At 43.6% G+C, this 19,902-nt stretch overlaps 1 protein-coding gene across 2 annotated transcripts in view; it reads right to left on the bottom strand.

Annotated features, from left to right (window-relative positions):
* The window catches only part of LOC123774729 (uncharacterized), a 53,547-nt gene that overhangs the window by 24,562 nt on the left and 9,083 nt on the right, over nt 1–19,902 (bottom strand). The window contains exons 1-3 of one of the 2 annotated variants that reach the window (XM_045769258.2): nt 15,091–15,278; nt 9,584–10,806; nt 954–1,112 (exon numbers count right to left, since the gene is read on the bottom strand). In XM_045769258.2, the coding sequence (XP_045625214.2) occupies nt 954–1,112; nt 9,584–10,806; nt 15,091–15,145 (1,437 nt within the window). In that variant the 5' untranslated portion in view covers nt 15,146–15,278. Of the gene's footprint in view, nt 1–953; nt 1,113–9,583; nt 10,807–15,090; nt 15,279–19,902 lie in introns of those variants that run through there. The other variant, XM_069310872.1, reaches the window with a different exon arrangement.

The raw sequence follows: 19,902 nt of genomic DNA, 5'->3' as shown, positions 1-19,902 counted from the left end.
CGGGTTCCCTTCCTGCCCTCCTTGTTCTGGGGTTCGGGTCTCCCGGGTCGTCTGCAAGGTCTTTTCATTTTGTCTGTAGTCTTGTTTTTATGTTAAGAGCATGTAGCGTCCACCTCCCGGATCTTTCCCTCTTTTCCTTATCTGTGGTGAGGTAGCTCCGGGGCGCCAACGGGGCTCCCCCCAGAAAACCAGCATTGAATGTAACGAAATGCCATTTTCTGGGCGAGCCCCGGAGGCTCTCCAGCATCTCTTCCTCCCTCCGGTCGGTGGTGTTTTTCGCACTTTTTGACATCCAGCCTAAGAACTGAAGGTTGGGTCGTTGATGAGTGGGTCTGGGGCTCCCCCTTCCTCCTCCCAGGGAGGGGGGGTTGTGCAGACAGCAGCGAGGCAACATGATGAAGTCATGCTAGGTTGCTAATTTTCGTTTGGGGAAGTTCTGCTCATTTGTTCGGCCTTCGGTTGCAATAGTTTTATCAGAATAAGGGTTTGTTTTGGGGTACCTATTTTTCTGGGAGCCTGTCCTGGTCGATGACAGACATAGAATGCTCCCAACCACAGGGGAGGGGGTCTCTGTAGGCCATTGCTCCTCATGCCTCTCTAGAAGGGGTCAGGTTCTGGCTCGTGGTACCCAGTAGGCAAGAACTCCATGCATTGACTGATGTCAGAAAGTTATACTGTACAGCTAAAGGACTAAGCATAAGCCCAATGTGCAGAAATTAGTTTCAAGGAAAACCAATAAAGATCACTTAAATTAAATCTCTACAGGAATTAAGTCCTCCTCTCTACAGAAGGAGGTATTTATCAAGGGTGGATGACAGGCTACGTGTGGGTCCATCAGGAAAGTTAAGATAAAATATCAAACACTAAAGAAACTACTTAACATCAATGTAGTATAAATAAATTCATTATTAAATGAATACCAAATACCCAAATTACAAACATTAAAAGCTTACCACTGATGAATTTTGCCCAGCCAGTTGATTAAATACTGCTGTCAGCTGATTACTAAAGTCCGCTGCCATGAGTCTCTCATCTAGTCCATATGCAAGATGCTCTTCAATAACCGACAGCAGCTGCTTAGCAGGAAGCACTGCTGCCATATCCAGAATAAGCTGAATGTAAGAGAAGGCTCATGTCACAGACTGCAAGATCAATTAATAAAACAGGAACATTTGTTGCACGCAAGATTACATACAAGCAATAAACCATTGCTTGAAAGATATTTAAATCTAGATTTTTCTATATTCTTGTTGAGATATGTAAATATATCAATGTGCTTAAAATTCATTGCAAGATCCCGTAACTGAAAACTTGCATAAGAGTAACCACTTGCTGCAGGTGGATAAAGGCATTCCCATACATTATCACTGCTCAGCTTTCCTCAGCTTTCTTACCTATTGGGGGACAAGTATGTCTTAATTTCAACTGTCCATTTGAAAGCGGGACATTTTTTATTTTGAAATGTAGAATCTACTCAAATATTACCTTGGTATAGTATTTTTAAGCCTGGGCATAATACCTCTGATTACAGGACAGGATTGAGCCTCCTAAGAGCTAATTTTGATGCATCTTCCGATTTCTATTGAACTGCACCTTATTCCATTAAATTAACTGCCTCAAATACACACACACACTCCTTTACCTCTACCAAATAAAAGTTATTGGCTTCTCTTTGCTAGAGATTTGCAAGCATATTGAGCATAACCTGTCTTCCTTATGTTACTTTTTAATCCTACCATTACACCTTCCTTCAGCTCTTTTACACAAGTGTAATTTTATTTGAAATGCAGTTACTCACTCAAAACTAATGAGCCAAAGGAAATAATTAATAAATAGTGGGCGAGGTTAGTGAAATGCTTCACCACTATATGTGAAGAGGAGCCAGAGAGCTTGCAACCTTCCATAGGAGGATAAGGATTCAAGCTCAGAAGTGGTCCCAGGAAGACCTAAAAATTAATTCCTTTGAATTGCATCACAGATATTTGTAAAAGAGGAACTTCCATAGACCTGGGAGCAAAATTTAGTTTGGTTACCAAGTGAGCTACTGAAAAACTGGATTTTATACAACTGAGAAGCAACTGCAGCTTATTAGACTCGCTCTTGTAATAACACAATCAGAATAAAGATCATTAATATTTATGCTTATTTTTTAGAATTGTTTATGAGGAAATTTTAAATAGCATTGTTGTAAATTGCTTTGAATAAATCATGTTCCCTTGGTGCTATCTTGTTTCATTTTAAAATTTCTGCTATACAGTAGTCCATTTACAAAGTAAAACCAGCATTCACACACCAGAAGTTCTGTTGATTTCCTGTTTCTTAATATATTAACAATATACAGATGGATTGGGAACTGGCAGTTCCAAGTCTCTTTCTGCCTTTGTCAGTCGGCATCTCTCTCTACCTACCTCCCTCCGTACAGTACTTACCTACCTACCTACCTACCTCGGTACCTACCAGTTCCAAGTCTCTTTCTGCGTGTGTCAGTTGCCATCTGACAGCTGAATGAGACTATCACAGTCTGAACACAATGCTGTTCATGATGTTCACAGTACTAGGTAGGCAGCCACAGCACACTGCCATTCTTTGGTCCATCTAAGCATTTTGAAACAATTTCTCGTGTTCCTTTACATAATCAATTTGTGGAAAATAATTTACAATATTTAGTGACGAGGATTCTGATAATAGCAGCATTGTGGTGAGAATTAGTGATGTATGTAGCATGATGGAAGGAGGATTCGTGTGCCAAGCGAGGCAAGCGTTGTTAGCCGACTGGTGTGTTGGTGGCATTATGCTGTTTGGACCCATCATACCTGCTTAGTGGTTTTTTATGGTGCACAAAACTGTAGATACAGTAGTTATAATATATATTTTGTATACTGTACTGTAATAATAGCCAAAACCGTTTTATTGTTCTAGGAATATAGTAATTGTATCAGTAATATGCTCACCATATTTTTCAGTATATCAATGGTCCAGACCTTTTATTGAATATATACTGTATTACAAATTACACACTATTAAATAATATTAATGAAAAAAAAAAACAGCATTGAATGTAATGAAATGCCATTTTCTGGGTGAGCCCTGGAGGCTCCCTGGAGCTATCGGGCTAAAATGCAATACATTAGACCAGGGCATTAGTCAATGGAGTTCAGCCTATTGGGGACCAAGAGTCAGAACCTGCCTCCCTCAGAGAGGCACAGGAAGCAAAGGCCCTGGAAAACCCCTCTGTGGTTGGGGGTTTTCCTTATCTACCATCCACTGGGGTTAGGCACCCAGAAAGGTAGGCATAACAAAACAGACCACCACATGGTATGAAAATTGCAACCAAAATCCAAACAGGCAGAACTTATTCAATTCCCAAGGAACAAGCTAACATCACACCACGCTACAGCACCACTCGTCCAGCCCTTCCCTTCCTCGTGCAACCCTTCCCTCCCTGGGAGGGGGAAGGGGGAGCCCTAGACCCCCGTGCCGGCTACCTAGCAATTCCAGTTCGGAGGCTACACATCAAAACATAAAAAAATCGCCGACCGGAGGAAGGGTGCCAAAGAGCCTCTGGGGCTCACCTTACCTTGACCTTGTCCAGAAAATGGCGTTTCATTACAATCAATGCTGGTTTTCTGTGGAGAGCCCCCTACAGCTCCCTGGAGCTACATAACCAAAGATAAGGAAAAGAGAGACTTACCCAGGAGGCAGCTCCCACACACCCCTCAACTTGAAGTTAAGACAAAAGGCTGGGATTTGCGACCCAAAGCAACACAAGAACGCACAGGCCCAGGAACGTTAACAAGATGTTAGGCAACCAGGACCCTGTTCGACCTCCAAAATCCCCACGCCCGAATATCAGCCCAAGACATGTTGCCAAAGACGGCAGCCAACAGAGCAAACTTCCTAACATCATGGGAACGAGAATAAACCACAGGCTGGCTAGACTTAATAACCCTGCAGACAACGTGGGAGACCCGAGCCCTGGAACAGGTAACGAGGGAACCGGATCAACCCAAAGTGCATCCCGGCCACAGAAGCCAAAGCGCACAGGTAACGGCAAAGAGTCACAACCGGACACTAAACATGATGCACCCCTGGCCTGACCAACTAAGCATCAATAGCCCAAGGACCCCTTCGGAGAGCAGCCGTGTCATTCTTCGTCAGAAAAGGAGAAGGATGCAACCGAACAAAATGACTACCAGGACCAAAGAGCAGGAAAACCTGCACCGGAGGAGAGCATGAAGCTCAATGACCTGACCACCAGAGGCCAATGCCAACAGAAACAGAGCCTCGGAAAAACAATCTTAAACAAAAGGAGTCACCACGAACTGAGGAGAAGAAAGATAGGAGAGCACCCAGTCCAAAAACCAGGATGGCTCAGGCAGCACATGAACAGGCTGGAGATGAAACAAAGCACGAGAAATCTTACGGAACAAGGCAGAAGTAACAGCCACCCCAAACACAAGCTGGAGTGGCTCCGCCAGCCAGCCCTGCACTATGAGACGACAGTATTAGGCATTAAATGACGATCCTGAAAATGCAAAGACAGAAAGGACAAGACAACCCGATCAGAAAGAGAAGACAACCCTAGAAGGGAGAGAAAATGGCGGTAAGAATGCCAGGAAACTTCATTCTATCGCCAAGACGCTCTCAGGTGGGCCAGCATCAACGAAGCCACCTGAACACCACACAAATGGTGATAACGCGCGTCAAAGAGACCAGATGCGAAGAGCGGAGGAGAAAACCGAACCAGCAGTGTACCGGAGCGGTCCGACCGGCTGGAAGAGGCTGAGCCACGGTGTGTTGGTGCACAAAACCAATGTTGGTGCATTGGTCCTCAATGCTCCGGGTTTGGACACCGAGCAAGCAGAGCCTAAACCAAGGATAGACCGGCCACCAAGAGGATACTAGGACTACGCTCCAGTGGTAAGACTCAACCGAGCCAGAACCCGAAGCAACAGCTGGACCGGGGGAATACGTACAGGTAACCCCACATCGACCAGTCCTGAAGAAAGGCATCCACTGCGCAGGCCTCAGTCAGGAAAGGGCGCCACGTATACCGGGAGATGCCGAGACCACGCCGACACGAAGAGGTCCACTTCCGGGAGTCCTTACATCCGGCAGAGCCAATGGAAGGAGTGGCGTCAACCATCCACTCCGTAGACAGGGAATGAACCAAGACAGGCCGTCCGCCAGGACATTGGACACTCCCCGGATATGAATTGCATGGAAAGCCAAACCCCAAGAAGCCAGAAGACAAGTCCCACAATTAATATAATAAAAATATAATAAAATGTGTGGACCATTGCTATACTCAAAAATAAGGTGAGCATATTACCGATACAATCAGCCTCAAAGAGGCAAGGACCGAAGAGAACCCCTGCGGTGAAGGCAATGAACTACCGGGGAACAGTCCGAATGGAGCCGGATGGATTAACCCCAAGCGAATCAAACCCTCTGAAGCAATAGCGAAACTGCCACGAACTCCCACACCATGCAGTGAACTCGACGGAAAGACGGACCCCGCCACCCTTAGCGAGCCTGGAGAGCACTAGGCACAAAGCCCCAGCCGAGAGATAACGCATCCGTGAACACACCGAGCGAGGGCTTGGGTAGGCGCGCCAAGGCACTGATCCCTGAATGACCCCTGAAAAACCTGAAGAGGAAGACAGCAATGCAGCAACTGATGCAAAGTCCCCAGAGGCTAAGCCCAGAGATTGCAAGAGGTGGAAGGGAGGACCCCGAAGGAACCAGAACAGACGCCGAAGCCAGAACCAACCTGGCGGGTAAACCAGCACAACAAAGTTCAGATTCCCCCAACTCTTCGTACAACCGTCGCGTGACCCGGGAACCCCCCAGAACCAGCTGAAGGCGGGACTGCAGCCTGACCAACGACTCCGCAGGGCGAGACAGGGAAGCAGTCCGAGAGTCCCACACGAGACCCAGCCAGGTCTGAACCTGGGATGGAACCAGATGGAACTTCCTCCAGTTCACCAGGAACCCGAACCAGGTGAGCTGGGAAAGAACCACACCCCTGGCAAGCAGACCAGCTGGGAGCCCACACCAACCAGTCATCGAGGTAGGAAGTAGGCAAGAACCTGAACCCCTAGCAGATGCAGACGGGTCACCATGACCCAGGTAAGACGTGTGAACACACAAGGTGCCAGATTCAAGCCAAAGGGAAGACAATGAAAGCAGTAAGCCTGATGTCCCACAACAAAACCCAATCAGTCCCTGAACCCCTGATGAATAAGTACATGCCAATAAGTGTCCTGGAGGTCCAAGGACTCCATCCAGGCCAACGACTCCAACAGAAGCCGGACCGAAGACAGAGTGGTCATCCAAAACGAGAGGCAAGGAAGCCAGGGGATTAGATTGGACAAATCCAGAATGAACCACAGAACCGCACAGTCCCGTTAGCTATATAGTCTTAATGACCTGGTGCTTTGACCAGACCACACACTAGAAGGTGAAGGGACGACGACGTTTCTGTCCGTCCTGGACCATTCTCAAGTCGATTGTGAATTTCTCTCACAATTGACTTGAGAATAGTCCAGGACAGACCGAAACGTCGTCGTCCCTTCACCTTCTAGTGTGTGGTCCGGTTAAATTACTTTAGCCACGTTATTGTGACTCATCGCCTGCACCTGGTGCTTTCTCCCAATAGTTCCCTTCCTTTCCCTTCCCGTTTTGGTACTGGAAACGGGCGGGACACCCACTTGAGGGATGGGGTCGTTTCGACTAAGCCCAAGTGCACCTACTCCGAGATGACCTGACGGAGCGCAGGGGAAGAAGCCTGCCCCAGGAGCCCCGAACCCCCCGAAGGAGGAGGAGCCGCCCAATGCCACCACAGGCCAGAGGATACAACCTGAAATGCCAACAAATCATGGAACTAAGCGTGAGCGAACAGTGCGCGCCTCTCCCCCCCCCCGCCCATCGCCCCATCAATGGGGTGAACCACAAAAGGGCCGACACCACTCACAAGAAGCCGGACAATGAATAGAGCGATCATTCACTGGCCAGAGGACACCAACTCTGAAGGAAGCGCTGGCTCAGAAGCTGGCATCAATGACCCACCCTGACTGGAAGAACCCCATGCCCTGGCATGAACGTTCCCAGAAAGCCATGAACGGCCACCCCGGAGAACCAACAAGTCAGATAGACAACTACAACAACATGTAGCCACCAACAGAAACAGCGTGACAGCAGTCTCCCCAAACAACAACAGACAAAACAGCAACGAAAATCTACGAGCCAGGGCACAAGCAGATTCCAAAGAGAGAGCGAGCACAGCCTGCCGGCACGCGAGACGAGAAGCAAATAACAGAGACACGCCTCCTTGAGAGTCGGAGCAAACAGATTCAACAACACAGCCGATGTACTAGCCGCCGAAGCCAGCGCACCAGACGAAAGCCCGGCACTCAACACCTACACATCGTCCTCATGCCAGTCTGAGGAAGGGAAAAGAAGAACAAAACCGAAGCCAAATGCCCACAGGTGTGCAAATCCTCAGCAACCAAAGACACAGAAAGGGTGGGAACCTGCATGTGCAGCTGCACAAGGCCAACATCCCAAGGAAGCACAGGGGCGAACAAGCACGTATTAAGGTGCTCAAACTCCCAAACCCCCCCCCCCAGGTAAACCTGCTGAACAGTAGAAGTTTCTCGCCACTCAAGCGTGCAACTCCAACAGAACCCATGCCACACCCCCAACGAAAAGAACCGACAGTCCACCACCCAGAAAAACTCCGGAACCTCCAAACACACCCAATACGGGAAAGAAGAACCGAACTGAAACGAGGACGGATCCATCACATAGGCAGAATCTGGGTCTCGCAGGAGGCATGCAGCAAATGCCTCCACAACCTCCCTAGGGCAGATACGAGACAGAAAACCTCCGGAAAGGAGGAGCCAAGGAACCCAAGGGAACCCAGAACCAAACCCGGGGAGGAGCTGACCCCAAATCATACTCATACACGCAAGTGGGGGTAAGAAAACCCCTCCCCCTGCAACAACAAGTCCCGTGAAGAGGGCACCAAAACCCAAGCGGGATCAAAGGAGGGCCCAAGCCCCCCAGGTCAACTCCTTCCCAGCCCCGGGATCCTCCAAACCAAGACTTGGGGCAGAGCAGTCCTCCATACCCTTGACCCCTGAAGAAAAGACAGTCCACGAGAAAGGCAGAAAAGAAGGAAGCCTGCTGGTGGGACCCAGGAGCCTCGGCAGGAGGAACCAGCTTGAATGTCTCCGTCCCCAACCTGACTGGGGCAGCCCACGAAGCCGGCCGAGTCTCATTGCCAACTTAACCCTGCCCCGACTCCGAAACTCTCAGTTGTTTGGGAGCTGAGAGCAGGGGGTGGGGAAGCAGGAACAACAACTGGGAAAGGACCAGGGAACGCGGACAGAACCAAAGTCAAACCGACTAACGCCCCCAAGTCCAGGTCCCTAAAACAAAAATGAGGTAGCCTTGGGGCATCCGGGTAGGCAACCAACCTAGAGCGTTGCAGCAACCTAAACCTAGCATGCAATGCAGATGCTGACTGTACTCAAATATCAATGTCATCAGAATGGGTAAATTGGAGAACAAGTAGAGAGCACGACTCTCAAGACTCCGGGTCAAAGGTGTCGTCAACCCAACAGGCAACATGACGGGCAAAAACGGTTACTGTCACCCTGAAATAAGGGCACACAGCAACCTTTAAACTCACACAAGGCGAGGTGGAAACCCTACCAGCAAACGATGCCACTTCCTACCCAAGGCCAAACAAAGGCTACGAAAACCCCAGCTGGCCCTAAGGGCGGGTTAAGTGCCGAGCAACAAAGACGGAAGTGGTTCCCGAAAATTCTATGGAAGGGAACCCTAGAACCCAAGGGTAGAGTGTTTTCTTCCCTAGGCACCCTAGTGCCTAGGGAAGAAAACCCTAAGTGCATGAAGCCCCAGCACTCTCAAAGTTCTCCTGGTCACCATGCCTCACACACAGCAGAACACATTACTAAGGTACACAACTGCCTAGAATCCGAGACCAGAGTCAACGTCCGCTCCAGACAACATCAGCCAATGAACTGAAGTTGTTGGGTAGCTGGCATGGGGGAGTCCAGGGCTACCCCTCTCCCTCCCTGGGAGGGGAGGGCTGCATGGACAAGTGGCGCGGCAGCAGTGTAGTGTTTGCTTGTTTCTATAAGTAGGAGAGAGTTCTGCCTCTCTGTTCAGTCTTCATTGCAATTTTCTTACCATGTGGGGTCTGTTTTGTTATGCCTATCTTTCTGGGTGCCAACCCCAGTCGATGGCAGACATGGAATGCCTCCAAATACATGGGGGTTTCCATAGGCCATTGCTCCCTTTGCCTCTCTGAGGGGGGCCAGGTTCTGGCTCATGGTCCCTGGTAGGCAGAACTCCAATTGCTGGATGCCCCAGACTAATATAACATATCAGCCCGATAGCTACAGGGAGTCAAAGGGGCTCCTCTCAGAAAAAAAAAAAAATTCTTTCATTCGCACCACAAAATCAACCAAATTCATGGTCTGTAGTTAGGGGTTTAAGCAGATTTAAATAGTCATCAATAAAACCTAGATAATTATTATACATTACTTACATTTAACCAATCGGCACTGGAGTGTTTCCCCGCTTTGTTATGCTGGATGAATCTTAATAAAATATCCTGCCTCATACTACAAGGAATTTCTGCACTGTATGCTTTCACACACTCCTGGACATCCTGTGATGCAAAAATATCTCTCTTCATTAAAATTCCAAGCAGCTTTGGCTGACGATCATCTTTCAGTTCTATTTCCTGTAACAACTCCTTAAGTGTGAGAGCTTCATCAGGATCATAGTCTGGGTCTGATGCCACTTCTTTGAAGAAATTCAAGAGAGATTGGAACTCACTAGAGTTCAAGGACTCTGGTATGTCTGGATGTGAGTCTAAGATCCTTAGTATATCAAAAGCTATGTTGCATATGACTGACTGTATGCTTTTTTGAAACACTTTCCCAGTGAAAATTGAAGAGTTCCCATGGACTGTTACTAATGCTGGTAAAATGAGATCATTCCACGTCATCCAAATATCCACACTTATTGCTTTACAATTCAACTGACACACACTTAGGAGGGATCTAATAGTTTCTTTGATAAATGAAAGGCAAGGTTCTGTGCCAGAAAGATCTCTCTCATTTTTCCATAAACTTATCCACACTTGCAATGATGTATAAACATCAGGTTCTTTTAAACACTGACCAGCATAGACAGTAAGCATTAAATACACAAATTCACAGATATACAAATAATAATAACCACTTGACTTAACCAATACTGGTGTCTCACTTGATATACTCTTTGTGGATAAAAATTTCAATAATAAATGTAAACATTCTATATGGCTTGAATTATCTTTAGCAATTTCATGTTGAAAACTAAAGAGTAACCCTTTCAAAAGTTCTAAAGTGATCGCAAGTGTCACTGGTGTTACTTCATCTATGCAAATGAAGTACTGTTTCATTATTTCCTGGATAACCTCAGGCGAGACCCATGATAAAATTGGGGCCAAGAACCTGTACATTTTCTGACTCCTGATAACAGAGAAAAATGCAGATTCTGAAAGTACTGGCAATGTCACAACAACAGACTGAAAATCTTTGCTGGTTTTTATAATTGAAAGTTCCCGTATTCTTCTACAGCATAACAGCAGAAGTAGTGTTGCCCTTGCACGAAAATCATCAAATTGCTTGCTTTTGTTACCAATTGGACTCGCCTTCTTGATTCGCAGAAAGCAATCACCAATGTTCTTAACCAATTTTCTGTCATCGACTACTTCACCATCTGTAAGAAAAATAAAGTATCAATTAACACACATTGATACAAATTTATGCTATCTAAAAATCTTTTGCTTGCATTCCTGTGATGCAAAGATAATGCAATGTGCATCACTGAGTCGTGCAACTTCACAAAATATGAAATTTTCAGTAGTATGTGCAGATTGGTCTTCCTCCAAAATAATCTTTCCTGCCTCTATTCTACACAGAGGCCGACCTGTGAGAATCGGCTCTAATACACAACGTACCCAACATGAACTTGAGTCCTGGCTTTGTTGCCGTTTACTCTCTCTCCTTTCACAGCATATACTCAAATGCTCTAAACTTTCTAACAAACGTAACCTAACATAAGCTTGCCTTTCCATTTATTTTTCTTTCTCTTTCCTTCTTTATTTTTCTTTCCCTTGTTTTCTCTAACAATCTCTTGCTTATTCCTATTACTATACCCTTCTTGTTGGGTGGGATTGGGCGATTATAAATAGGAGCTGCCTCATATGGGCCAATAGGCCTTCTGCAGTTACCTTTGTTATGTTCTTATTCCAATTACTATCCCCTTTATTATACCTTACCTTTCGTATCTTTTGCCTTGCTTTTTCTTCCTTTAAGATTTTCTTCTCACCTCTTTCTTGCCTATTTATTGCTTTCGCCTCCTTCCCTCATCACAATCGACTTGAGGATGGTCCAGGACGGACTGAAACGTTGTCGTCCCTTCACTTTCTAGTGTGTGGTTTGGTCAACATATTTCAGCCACGTTATTGTGACTCCTTGTCTGTACTGTATGTGCAGAAATGTTTTCAAATAGCATGCCACACAAGTCAGCAGAGCTTAGCAAGGCTATTTTGTGCAAGGAATACACAAACAAATGAACTATAACTGCAAATGAGTGTTGCACATGTGCCTTAAATGTTTATAGCGATTTGAAAAATATTGCAATTTAGGCAGTTTATTAGCCTATCATGGAACAGCAAAGAAAAAATGTGTACGGCCATTGATAAAGATCAATAACCAAAATCTAAAGTTCTAATTATCTCCTGGAGTAAAGCTTACTCTCATCAAGATTACTTCAGTTATGGAGGAGTTATCAATTAATACAGTATTGTATAAAAGATATAATGTAGAATAGTATCTGACAAACAGCTTTTCAAACAAATGTTCATAAACATTGAGACACAGCTGTTCACTGCCAGAGCATAAATAAATATTTCATTATAATTATGGAAATATGAAATTATTATGCATATACAGTGACACCTCGACTTACGATTGCCCTGACTTACGATATTTTCAAGTTACGATATAAATCTGATCAGAAAATGCGACTTGACTTCCAATAGTGTCGTCGGCACTAACGATATTCGTTGATATGCGTTTGGGTCAACCAAGCGCATGGTTCCTGGTCACGCGAGCCGACCTCCCTCAGTTTACCAGAGCCATCCGCTTAGTGACAATCACGCTTACAAGAAATTCCATTATTTTGGTGATTTTTTGTTTTTTGAACATAAAACTGATTATTATATATCACATCATGGGTCCCAAGAAAGTCAGTGGCAAGGTTCAAAATATGAAAACACGTAAGGATGACCATAGAAGAAAAACAAGAGATCATTGGTAAACATGAAGATGGTGTGCGGGTTGCTGAACTTGTTAGGCAGACAACAAATTTCAGTCAACAATATCCACCATACTTGCAAAGAAAAGGGACATTATGAGTGCTAAAATGGCAAAAGACATATCAATAATCACAAAACATAGAACACAAACACTTGAAGATGTTGAACGGTTGTTATTAATTTGGATACACAGCAAGGATAGGGTGATAGCATTTCAGAGGCCATCATTTGTGAGAAAGCAAGGAAATTGCATGAAGATCTCATAAAGAAAACCCCTGGAACGAGTGATGCAGATGCCAAGGAGTTTAAGGCGAGCAGAGGATGGTTTGAGAAATTTAGAAAAAGAAGTGGTATTCATAGTGTTGTGAGGTATGGGGCGGGTGCCAACTCTGACAAACCAGCAGCTGAAAGATTTTTGGTGAATTTAAAGATTTTGTGCAGAGTGAGGCATACCTACCACAACAAGTGTTTAATAATAATAATAATAATTTTTATTTAGGCAAAGGTACATACATAAAGAGATTTTACAAAGTTTGTTGGCTTTATAGATAAGAGCTAGTACATACAATGCCTAAAGCCACTATTACGCAAAGCGTTTCGGGCAGGAAAAAACACTACTGACTAAAGCTTAAAACTAATGGGTAAAAGGAAAAAAAATGCGTTGAGTACAAATAAAAATAGAGGTAAAAGAGGGGGGAACATTGTTGAAAAAACAGCACAACTACAATTACAAATTATTACAGAAAATTACATTAAAACAGCGTCGACTTTTTATAAAAAAAAAAAAAAAAAAAAAAAACATGGGTTGACAATAGAGGGGTAAGGTAGGTTACAGGGAATTTATTAGGTATAGCTTCGTTTTTAACTTAAACTGGTTGAGAGAGGTACTGTCTTTAACATGGTTGGGAAGGTCATTCCACATTCTGGGCCCCTTGATTTGTAGAGCATTTCTGGTTTGATTAAGTCGTACTCTAGGAATATCAAAACTATTTATTTCTGGTGTGGTGCTCATGGGTTCTGTTACAACCTTCTATGAAGCTTTTGAGATCAGGATTGGCATTACAGTTTAGCGTTTTATATATGTATAGTACACATGAGAGAATGTGCAGTGACTTAATGTCTAACATATTCAGGGATTTGAGTAGGGGTACCGAGTGATGTCTGGGGCCAGAATTGGATATTGTCCTAATAGCAGCTTTGTGTTGAGTAATTAGAGGACGTAAGTGATTTTGGGTAGTAGAGCCCCAAGCACAAATACCATAGTTGAGATATGGATAGATAAGAGAGTAATAGAGAGTCACCAGGGCAGGGCGTGGTACATAATATCTGATCTTAGAAAGAATGCCCACAGTTTTTGAAACTTTTTTTGATATGTTTAGAATGTGTCCCTGGAAATTCAGCTTGTGGTCAATGAGAATGCCAAGGAATTTGCCATCTAATTTGTTACAAATTTGGGTATTGTTTATTTTGAGATTTATTTGATTAGAGGATTTATTGCCAAACAGAATATAGAAAGTTTTGTCAATGTTAAGGGTGAGTTTGTTGGCAGTTAGCCACAGATGGACTTTATTTAGCTCAGTATTTACTGTGGCATTTAGAGCAAGGGGATCAGGACTGGAGTAAATGAAGGTTGTGTCGTCAGCAAATAGGATTGGTTTGAGGTGTTGGGAGGCATTTGGAAGGTCATTAATGTAGATGAGAAAGAGGAGAGGGCCAAGTATGCTGCCCTGGGGAACACCAATGTTGATGGGTAGGGTGGGAGAAATTGTATTATTCACAGAAACACATTGGAGCCTGTCAGTAAGGTAGGATTTGAGGTATTGTAGGGAGTGTCCTCCGACACCATAATGATGTAATTTAAGAAGAAGGTTTTGGTGGTTGACAGTATCGAAAGCTTTACGCAGGTCCACAAATAACCCAACAGGGAACTCATTTTTATCAAGAGCTGTATGAATCGAGTTAAGCATACTAATAAGTGCATCGTTAGTGCTTTTTTTGGGCCTGAAGCCATATTGGCAAGGGCTAAGTATATTGAGTTTGGCTAGATATGAGTAAAGCTGCTTATAGATTAGTTTTTCAAAAATTTTTGACAAGTTTGGCAGGATTGATATAGGTCTGTAGTTAACATCTGTGAGATCACCACATGGTGATCAAGACAGTAGTAATGGTGACAAGTAATGGTGACAAGTAATGGTGACAAGACAGGGCTATTCTGGAAAAGATTGCCGAAGAAGACATACATTACCAAAGAGAAGTCATTGCCTGGACACAAGCCTATGAAAGATAGGTTTACTCTTGTGCTGTGTGGTAATGCAAGTGGCGATTTGAAAATTAAACCCTTGCTTGCATATCATTCCAAAAATCCAAGGGTTTTAAACAAATATAATGTGCAGAAAAACAAAATGTGTGTGATGTGGAGGGCTAATGCTAAAGCATGGGTGACAAGGCAATTTTTTTACAGAATGGATAAATGAAGTGGTTTGTCCTTCCATCAAAAAATATCTGCAGGAGAAAAGTTTGCCAGTCAAGGCCCTGCTTTTCCTCGACAATGCTCCTTATGTCATCCATAAGGTGGCACAGCATCTCACGGCAGCCTTGAAGCCAGGAAATTTGACTGTTTTCCCGCCCTTTAAATCCCTCTACAGCATCAACAAATATACCATCAACGAACTGTAACTTACCAATTGACGCTTTTATGGCACTGATCAGCCACATAAGGTGCTGATCTATATCCATATTTGTTGTTGTTTATAGTACGTGCAGTTTGCATGAAGGGTTTGTCCTCCCGATGACTGCACCAGTACTGTTGTTGTTGGACGCGTTTATGTTGCCTTGTTTGTTTACGTTTTGAGAATACAGAAAAGAGAGTAAAGCTGCCTTGATAACACCTCTGACGTTGATGTGCCAGACACCGCCAGGACGCCACTACAGCGCCATCTCTTGCCTCCACTCTTACCTCTTACTTGCAGTTTACTTCATTTATTATGCACCCCATACCCATCCTGTGGATATTTTTTTTTTCTTTTTTTTTCAGGGATATTCCTGCGCGGGCCCTAAGCCTCTGGCTGGCCCACTAAGTGTTGCTTGTTTCTGTTTTACTTGGGCGGAGTATGAGTATTTATGACTCGTATGGTCGCTTCAGTAAGATTTTGCCTTATTTTTTTTTTTTTTTTTTTTTTTTTTTTTTTTTGAGATATATACAAGAGTTGTTACATTCTTGTACAGCCACTAGTACGCGTAGCGTTTCGGGCAAGTCCCTGGAATACGATCCCCGCCGCGAAGAATCGTCTTTTCATCCAAGTACACATTTTACTGTTGCGTTAAACAGAGGCTACAGTTAAGGAATTGCGCCCAGTAAATCCTCCCCGGCCAGGATACGAACCCATGACATAGCGCTCGCGGAACGCCAGGCGAGTGTCTTACCACTACACCACGGAGACCAAATGTGTTAACAACTTCTGCTCTGTTGAATCTGTAGTTTTTTTTTTAGTTTAGTTCATTTATAATGCACCCCATACCCATCTTGTGGGCGGTAGTGGAAAGGGTTACAGAGGCACATAATGGGCTCAGGGACTGAACCCCACAATTCATTTAGCTAAGCAAGTTACAATCTTGATGAGCTAGTTACAAAATTCAATGTAAGTCATCACATCAACAATGGGTTCGAGATCGACCTCAAGTACTGAATCTGTAGCGAGTAAATCTTATACTCACTCCATTATCTCATTATCTTAATATCATAACTAATTAGCACTAATTACAGAAGCTACAATCCTTTCCCCAATTAAAGGTAATAAATCCAACAAATCAAAGGGATCAAAGAAGATTTTAAATAACAAACCAACACTCCTGTTCAATAACGATGGTCAGCTTTCAGCCTCTGACTCCGCTATTAATGTGGTCCTCAGGTGACAGTTTTCTATCTAGAACCACTCCTGGGGCCAGATTCACGAAAGTACTTACGCAAGCACTTACGAACCTGTACATCTTTTCTTAATCTTTGGCGGCTTTGTTTACAATTATTAAACAGTTAATGAGCTCCGAAGCACCAGGAGGCTGTTTATAACAATAACAACAGTTGATTGGCAAGTTTTCATGTTTGTAAACTGTTTAATAAATGTAACCAAAGCCGTCAAAGATTGAGGAAAGATGTACACGTTCGTAAGTGCTTGCGTAAATACTTTCGTGAATCTGGCTCCTGGATCCCTTTCTTTGTCAGAATTCTTTAAAGATTTCTCACATAATTTATAGATTGTGTGGAGTCTATGTTCTCCAATTCCACATTCCATAACATGGCATTTATTCACATTAAATTCCATTTGCCAATTGGTGCTCCATATACTTATTTTGTCCAGGTCTTCTTGAAGGGCACGACAATCATATTAGGTTTCTTATCTTCCCTATTATCTTAGCATCATCAGCAAACATATTCATATAATTCTGTATTCCCACTGGTAGATCGTTTATGTAGACAATGAACATTACCGGTGCAAGAACTGAACTCTGTGGTACTCCACTTGTGACATTCCTCCAATCCGATACCTTGCCTCTGATTACGGCGCTCATTTTTTTGTCAGGAAATTTTCATTCATGTTAGAAGCTTACCTGTCACCCCTCCAATATGTTCCAGTTTCCAGAACAACCTCTTATGTGGAACTCTGTCGAAAGCCTTTTTTAGGTCCAGATAGATGCAGTCAACCACATCCATCTCTTTCCTGTAAAATCTCTGTGGCTCGATCATAAAAACTGAGTAAGTTCGTTACACAGGATCTTCCTGATCGAAAACCATAATGCCTGTCTGATATTATATCGTTTTCCTCCAGGTGTTCCACCCATTTAGTTTTAATTATTTTTTCCAATATTTTGATTATTACACTTGTCAATGACACAGGTCTATAATTAAGGGGGTCTTCCCTGCTTCCACTTTTGTAGATTGGAACTATGTTAGCCTTTTTCCACACATCAGCTACAACTCCTGTAAACAGGGATGTCTGAAAAATCAGTTGAAGTGGAATGCTGAGCTCAGGTGCACATTCTCTCAGAACCCATGGTGAAATTCCATCTGGACCAACTGCTTTGTTCTTTCTTAGCTCCTTGAGCATTTTTTCCACTTCATCTCTAGACACCTCTACGTGCTCTATGTTGTTCTCTAGAATTCTTATTGTGTCTGGTTCTCTGAAGATTTCATTTTGTACAAACACACTTTGGAACTGTTGACCAGACCACACACTAGAAGTTGAAGGGACGACGACGTTTCGGTCCGCCCTGGACCATTCTCAAGTCGATTGTGATGAGGACAGGTAGGGACAGGCAATAAACAGGCAAGAGAGAGCTGAGGAGGAAAGTAAGGTGTAGGGGATAATAGTAATAATGATAACTGCAGAAGCCCTATTGGCCCATACGAGGCAGCTCCTATTATAACCACCGAAGGAGATAGTAATAGGAATAAGAAGAGGATAGCAAGGGAGCGTAGGAGAAGACAATGCACAGAAAAAGGGGAGAAGAGAGAAAGAAAATAAAGAGAAAAAGAAAGATAAATGGAAGGGGTAAGCTTATGTTACCCTTATTCCTTATTTATTGCCTGTCCCTACCTGTCCTCATCACAATCGACTTGAGAATGGTCCAGGACGGACCGAAACGTCGTCGTCCCTTCAACTTCTAGTGTGTGTGGTCTGGTCAACATACTTCAGCCACGTTATTGTGACTCATCGCCTGCACACTTTGGAACTTTTCGTTTAGTGTTTCACACATTTCCTTTTCATTTTCCATGAATCTATTTCCCATTTTCAACCTCTAAATATTATCCTTTACCTGCAATTTGTTGTTTATGAATTTATAGAATAGACCTGGTTCTGTTTTACATTTGTCTGCAATACCTAATTCAAAATTTCTTTCTGCCTCTCGCCTCACTGCCGTGTAGTTGTTTCTCGCATCTTTGTATCGCTGGTATGTTTGGGGGTTTGGCCTCTTCCTGTATTGATTCCATTTTTGTGTCTTTTGGTCTCTGTCCCTTTCGCAATTTCTGTTGAACCAATCCTGTTTCCTAGTTCTGCATCTTTGTTTTGGTATAAATTTTTTTGTGCCTTTATCATATATTTCACAAAACTTGACATACATCTCTTTCACTTCCTTGCCTAGCAACAAGTCTGTCCAATTATACTCACTAAAAAAATTTCTAAGGTCACCATAATGTCCTCTCCTGAAGTCAAGTTTTTCAACTGCTTCAACCTCCTAATTTTCTTCCAGACTATAACGCATTGCATACTTTATTCCCAACAAGACATGGTCACTTTTACCCAAGGGAGGAAAGTACTGAATGTCAAATATCTCTTCCTCCTTCCTGGTAAATATGAAATCTAGCATAGCATAGCATAGCACAGCAGCGTGTGTGCGTGTGTGTGTACGCACCCCAGAAATAACACGCCTTCCAAACACTAACACCTCTCCTCCTGCCCCCTTCCTCACTGTCTTCCATACCACAACAAAAGTAATCAGTAAAGGTAAGATATACTTGAACATACTACTACTAATATTTTGTACCACAGTATGTATAAAATTTATTTTCAAGTTAATATTTTTGGGGGTGCAGAACAGATTAATTATATTTACATTATTTCTTCCGGGAAAATTTGTTTCGGTTTTCGAACCATCTCTGGGAACAGAATAAATTAAAAAACGATGGTATCATTTTGATATGACATGAAATTCATCATAAACTGGACTTCATAGCCCCACACCCTCACCCATAACGGAGTCCAACAGGGAAAGGTATCCGCATATGGGCAACCTCAGGGGTAATTTACAGTACTGTATATGTGGGTCACCACTGAAGGGTCTACATAGTATCCCAGGGATCGATAAGGATACTATTTCCGCAATGCCCACCTGACCAAACATCTAACTAGGTGGGCTAACTAGATAATCCGATTAGTTCAGACAGGTTGCATCGAACCTCCCATTTTACCCCCGTCCCCCTACCAGAGAAATGAGTTACTCACTAGGGGCCACAGCCACTGGATAAGCTTTACTACCATATGAAGGAACATAGGGTAACGTACAGGTCTCCATTCACAGCAGAAACATGGAAGTGTACAGTTCTGCTAATCCGTTCCCAGAGAAAGATCGTCAGTCGAAATATCGTAAGTCGAAGCGATTTTTCCCATAAGAAATAAAGGGAATTGAATTTATCCATTCTCCACCCATCAAAATATTAACATACAAATACATTTTATACTTGATACAATGTTTTTTTCTAACTACAATACAGTACCTAAGTTTATCTTACGTGTTTATCATTTTGGTATTATGATGGTATTATGCCATCATTCTCTTGATGGCATATGGAAGATGGTGATGAGGGGGGGGGGAGGAGAGTTGTTACTGTTTGGAAGGGGAGTCCCCTTCCATTATCACATCAGGCAGTGATGTTTTCTCTGGGGTACTCTCTCTCTCTCCTACATTTTGCCTGAATACCACTAGGACCTGGTTGTGGT

The sequence above is a fragment of the Procambarus clarkii genome, chromosome 68, assembly GCF_040958095.1.
Source record: "Procambarus clarkii isolate CNS0578487 chromosome 68, FALCON_Pclarkii_2.0, whole genome shotgun sequence".
NCBI classification, from domain to species: Eukaryota; Metazoa; Arthropoda; class Malacostraca; order Decapoda; family Cambaridae; genus Procambarus; species Procambarus clarkii.
Note: the sequence above shows the minus strand (reverse complement) of the source record. Positions and strands in the feature narration are given on the sequence as shown.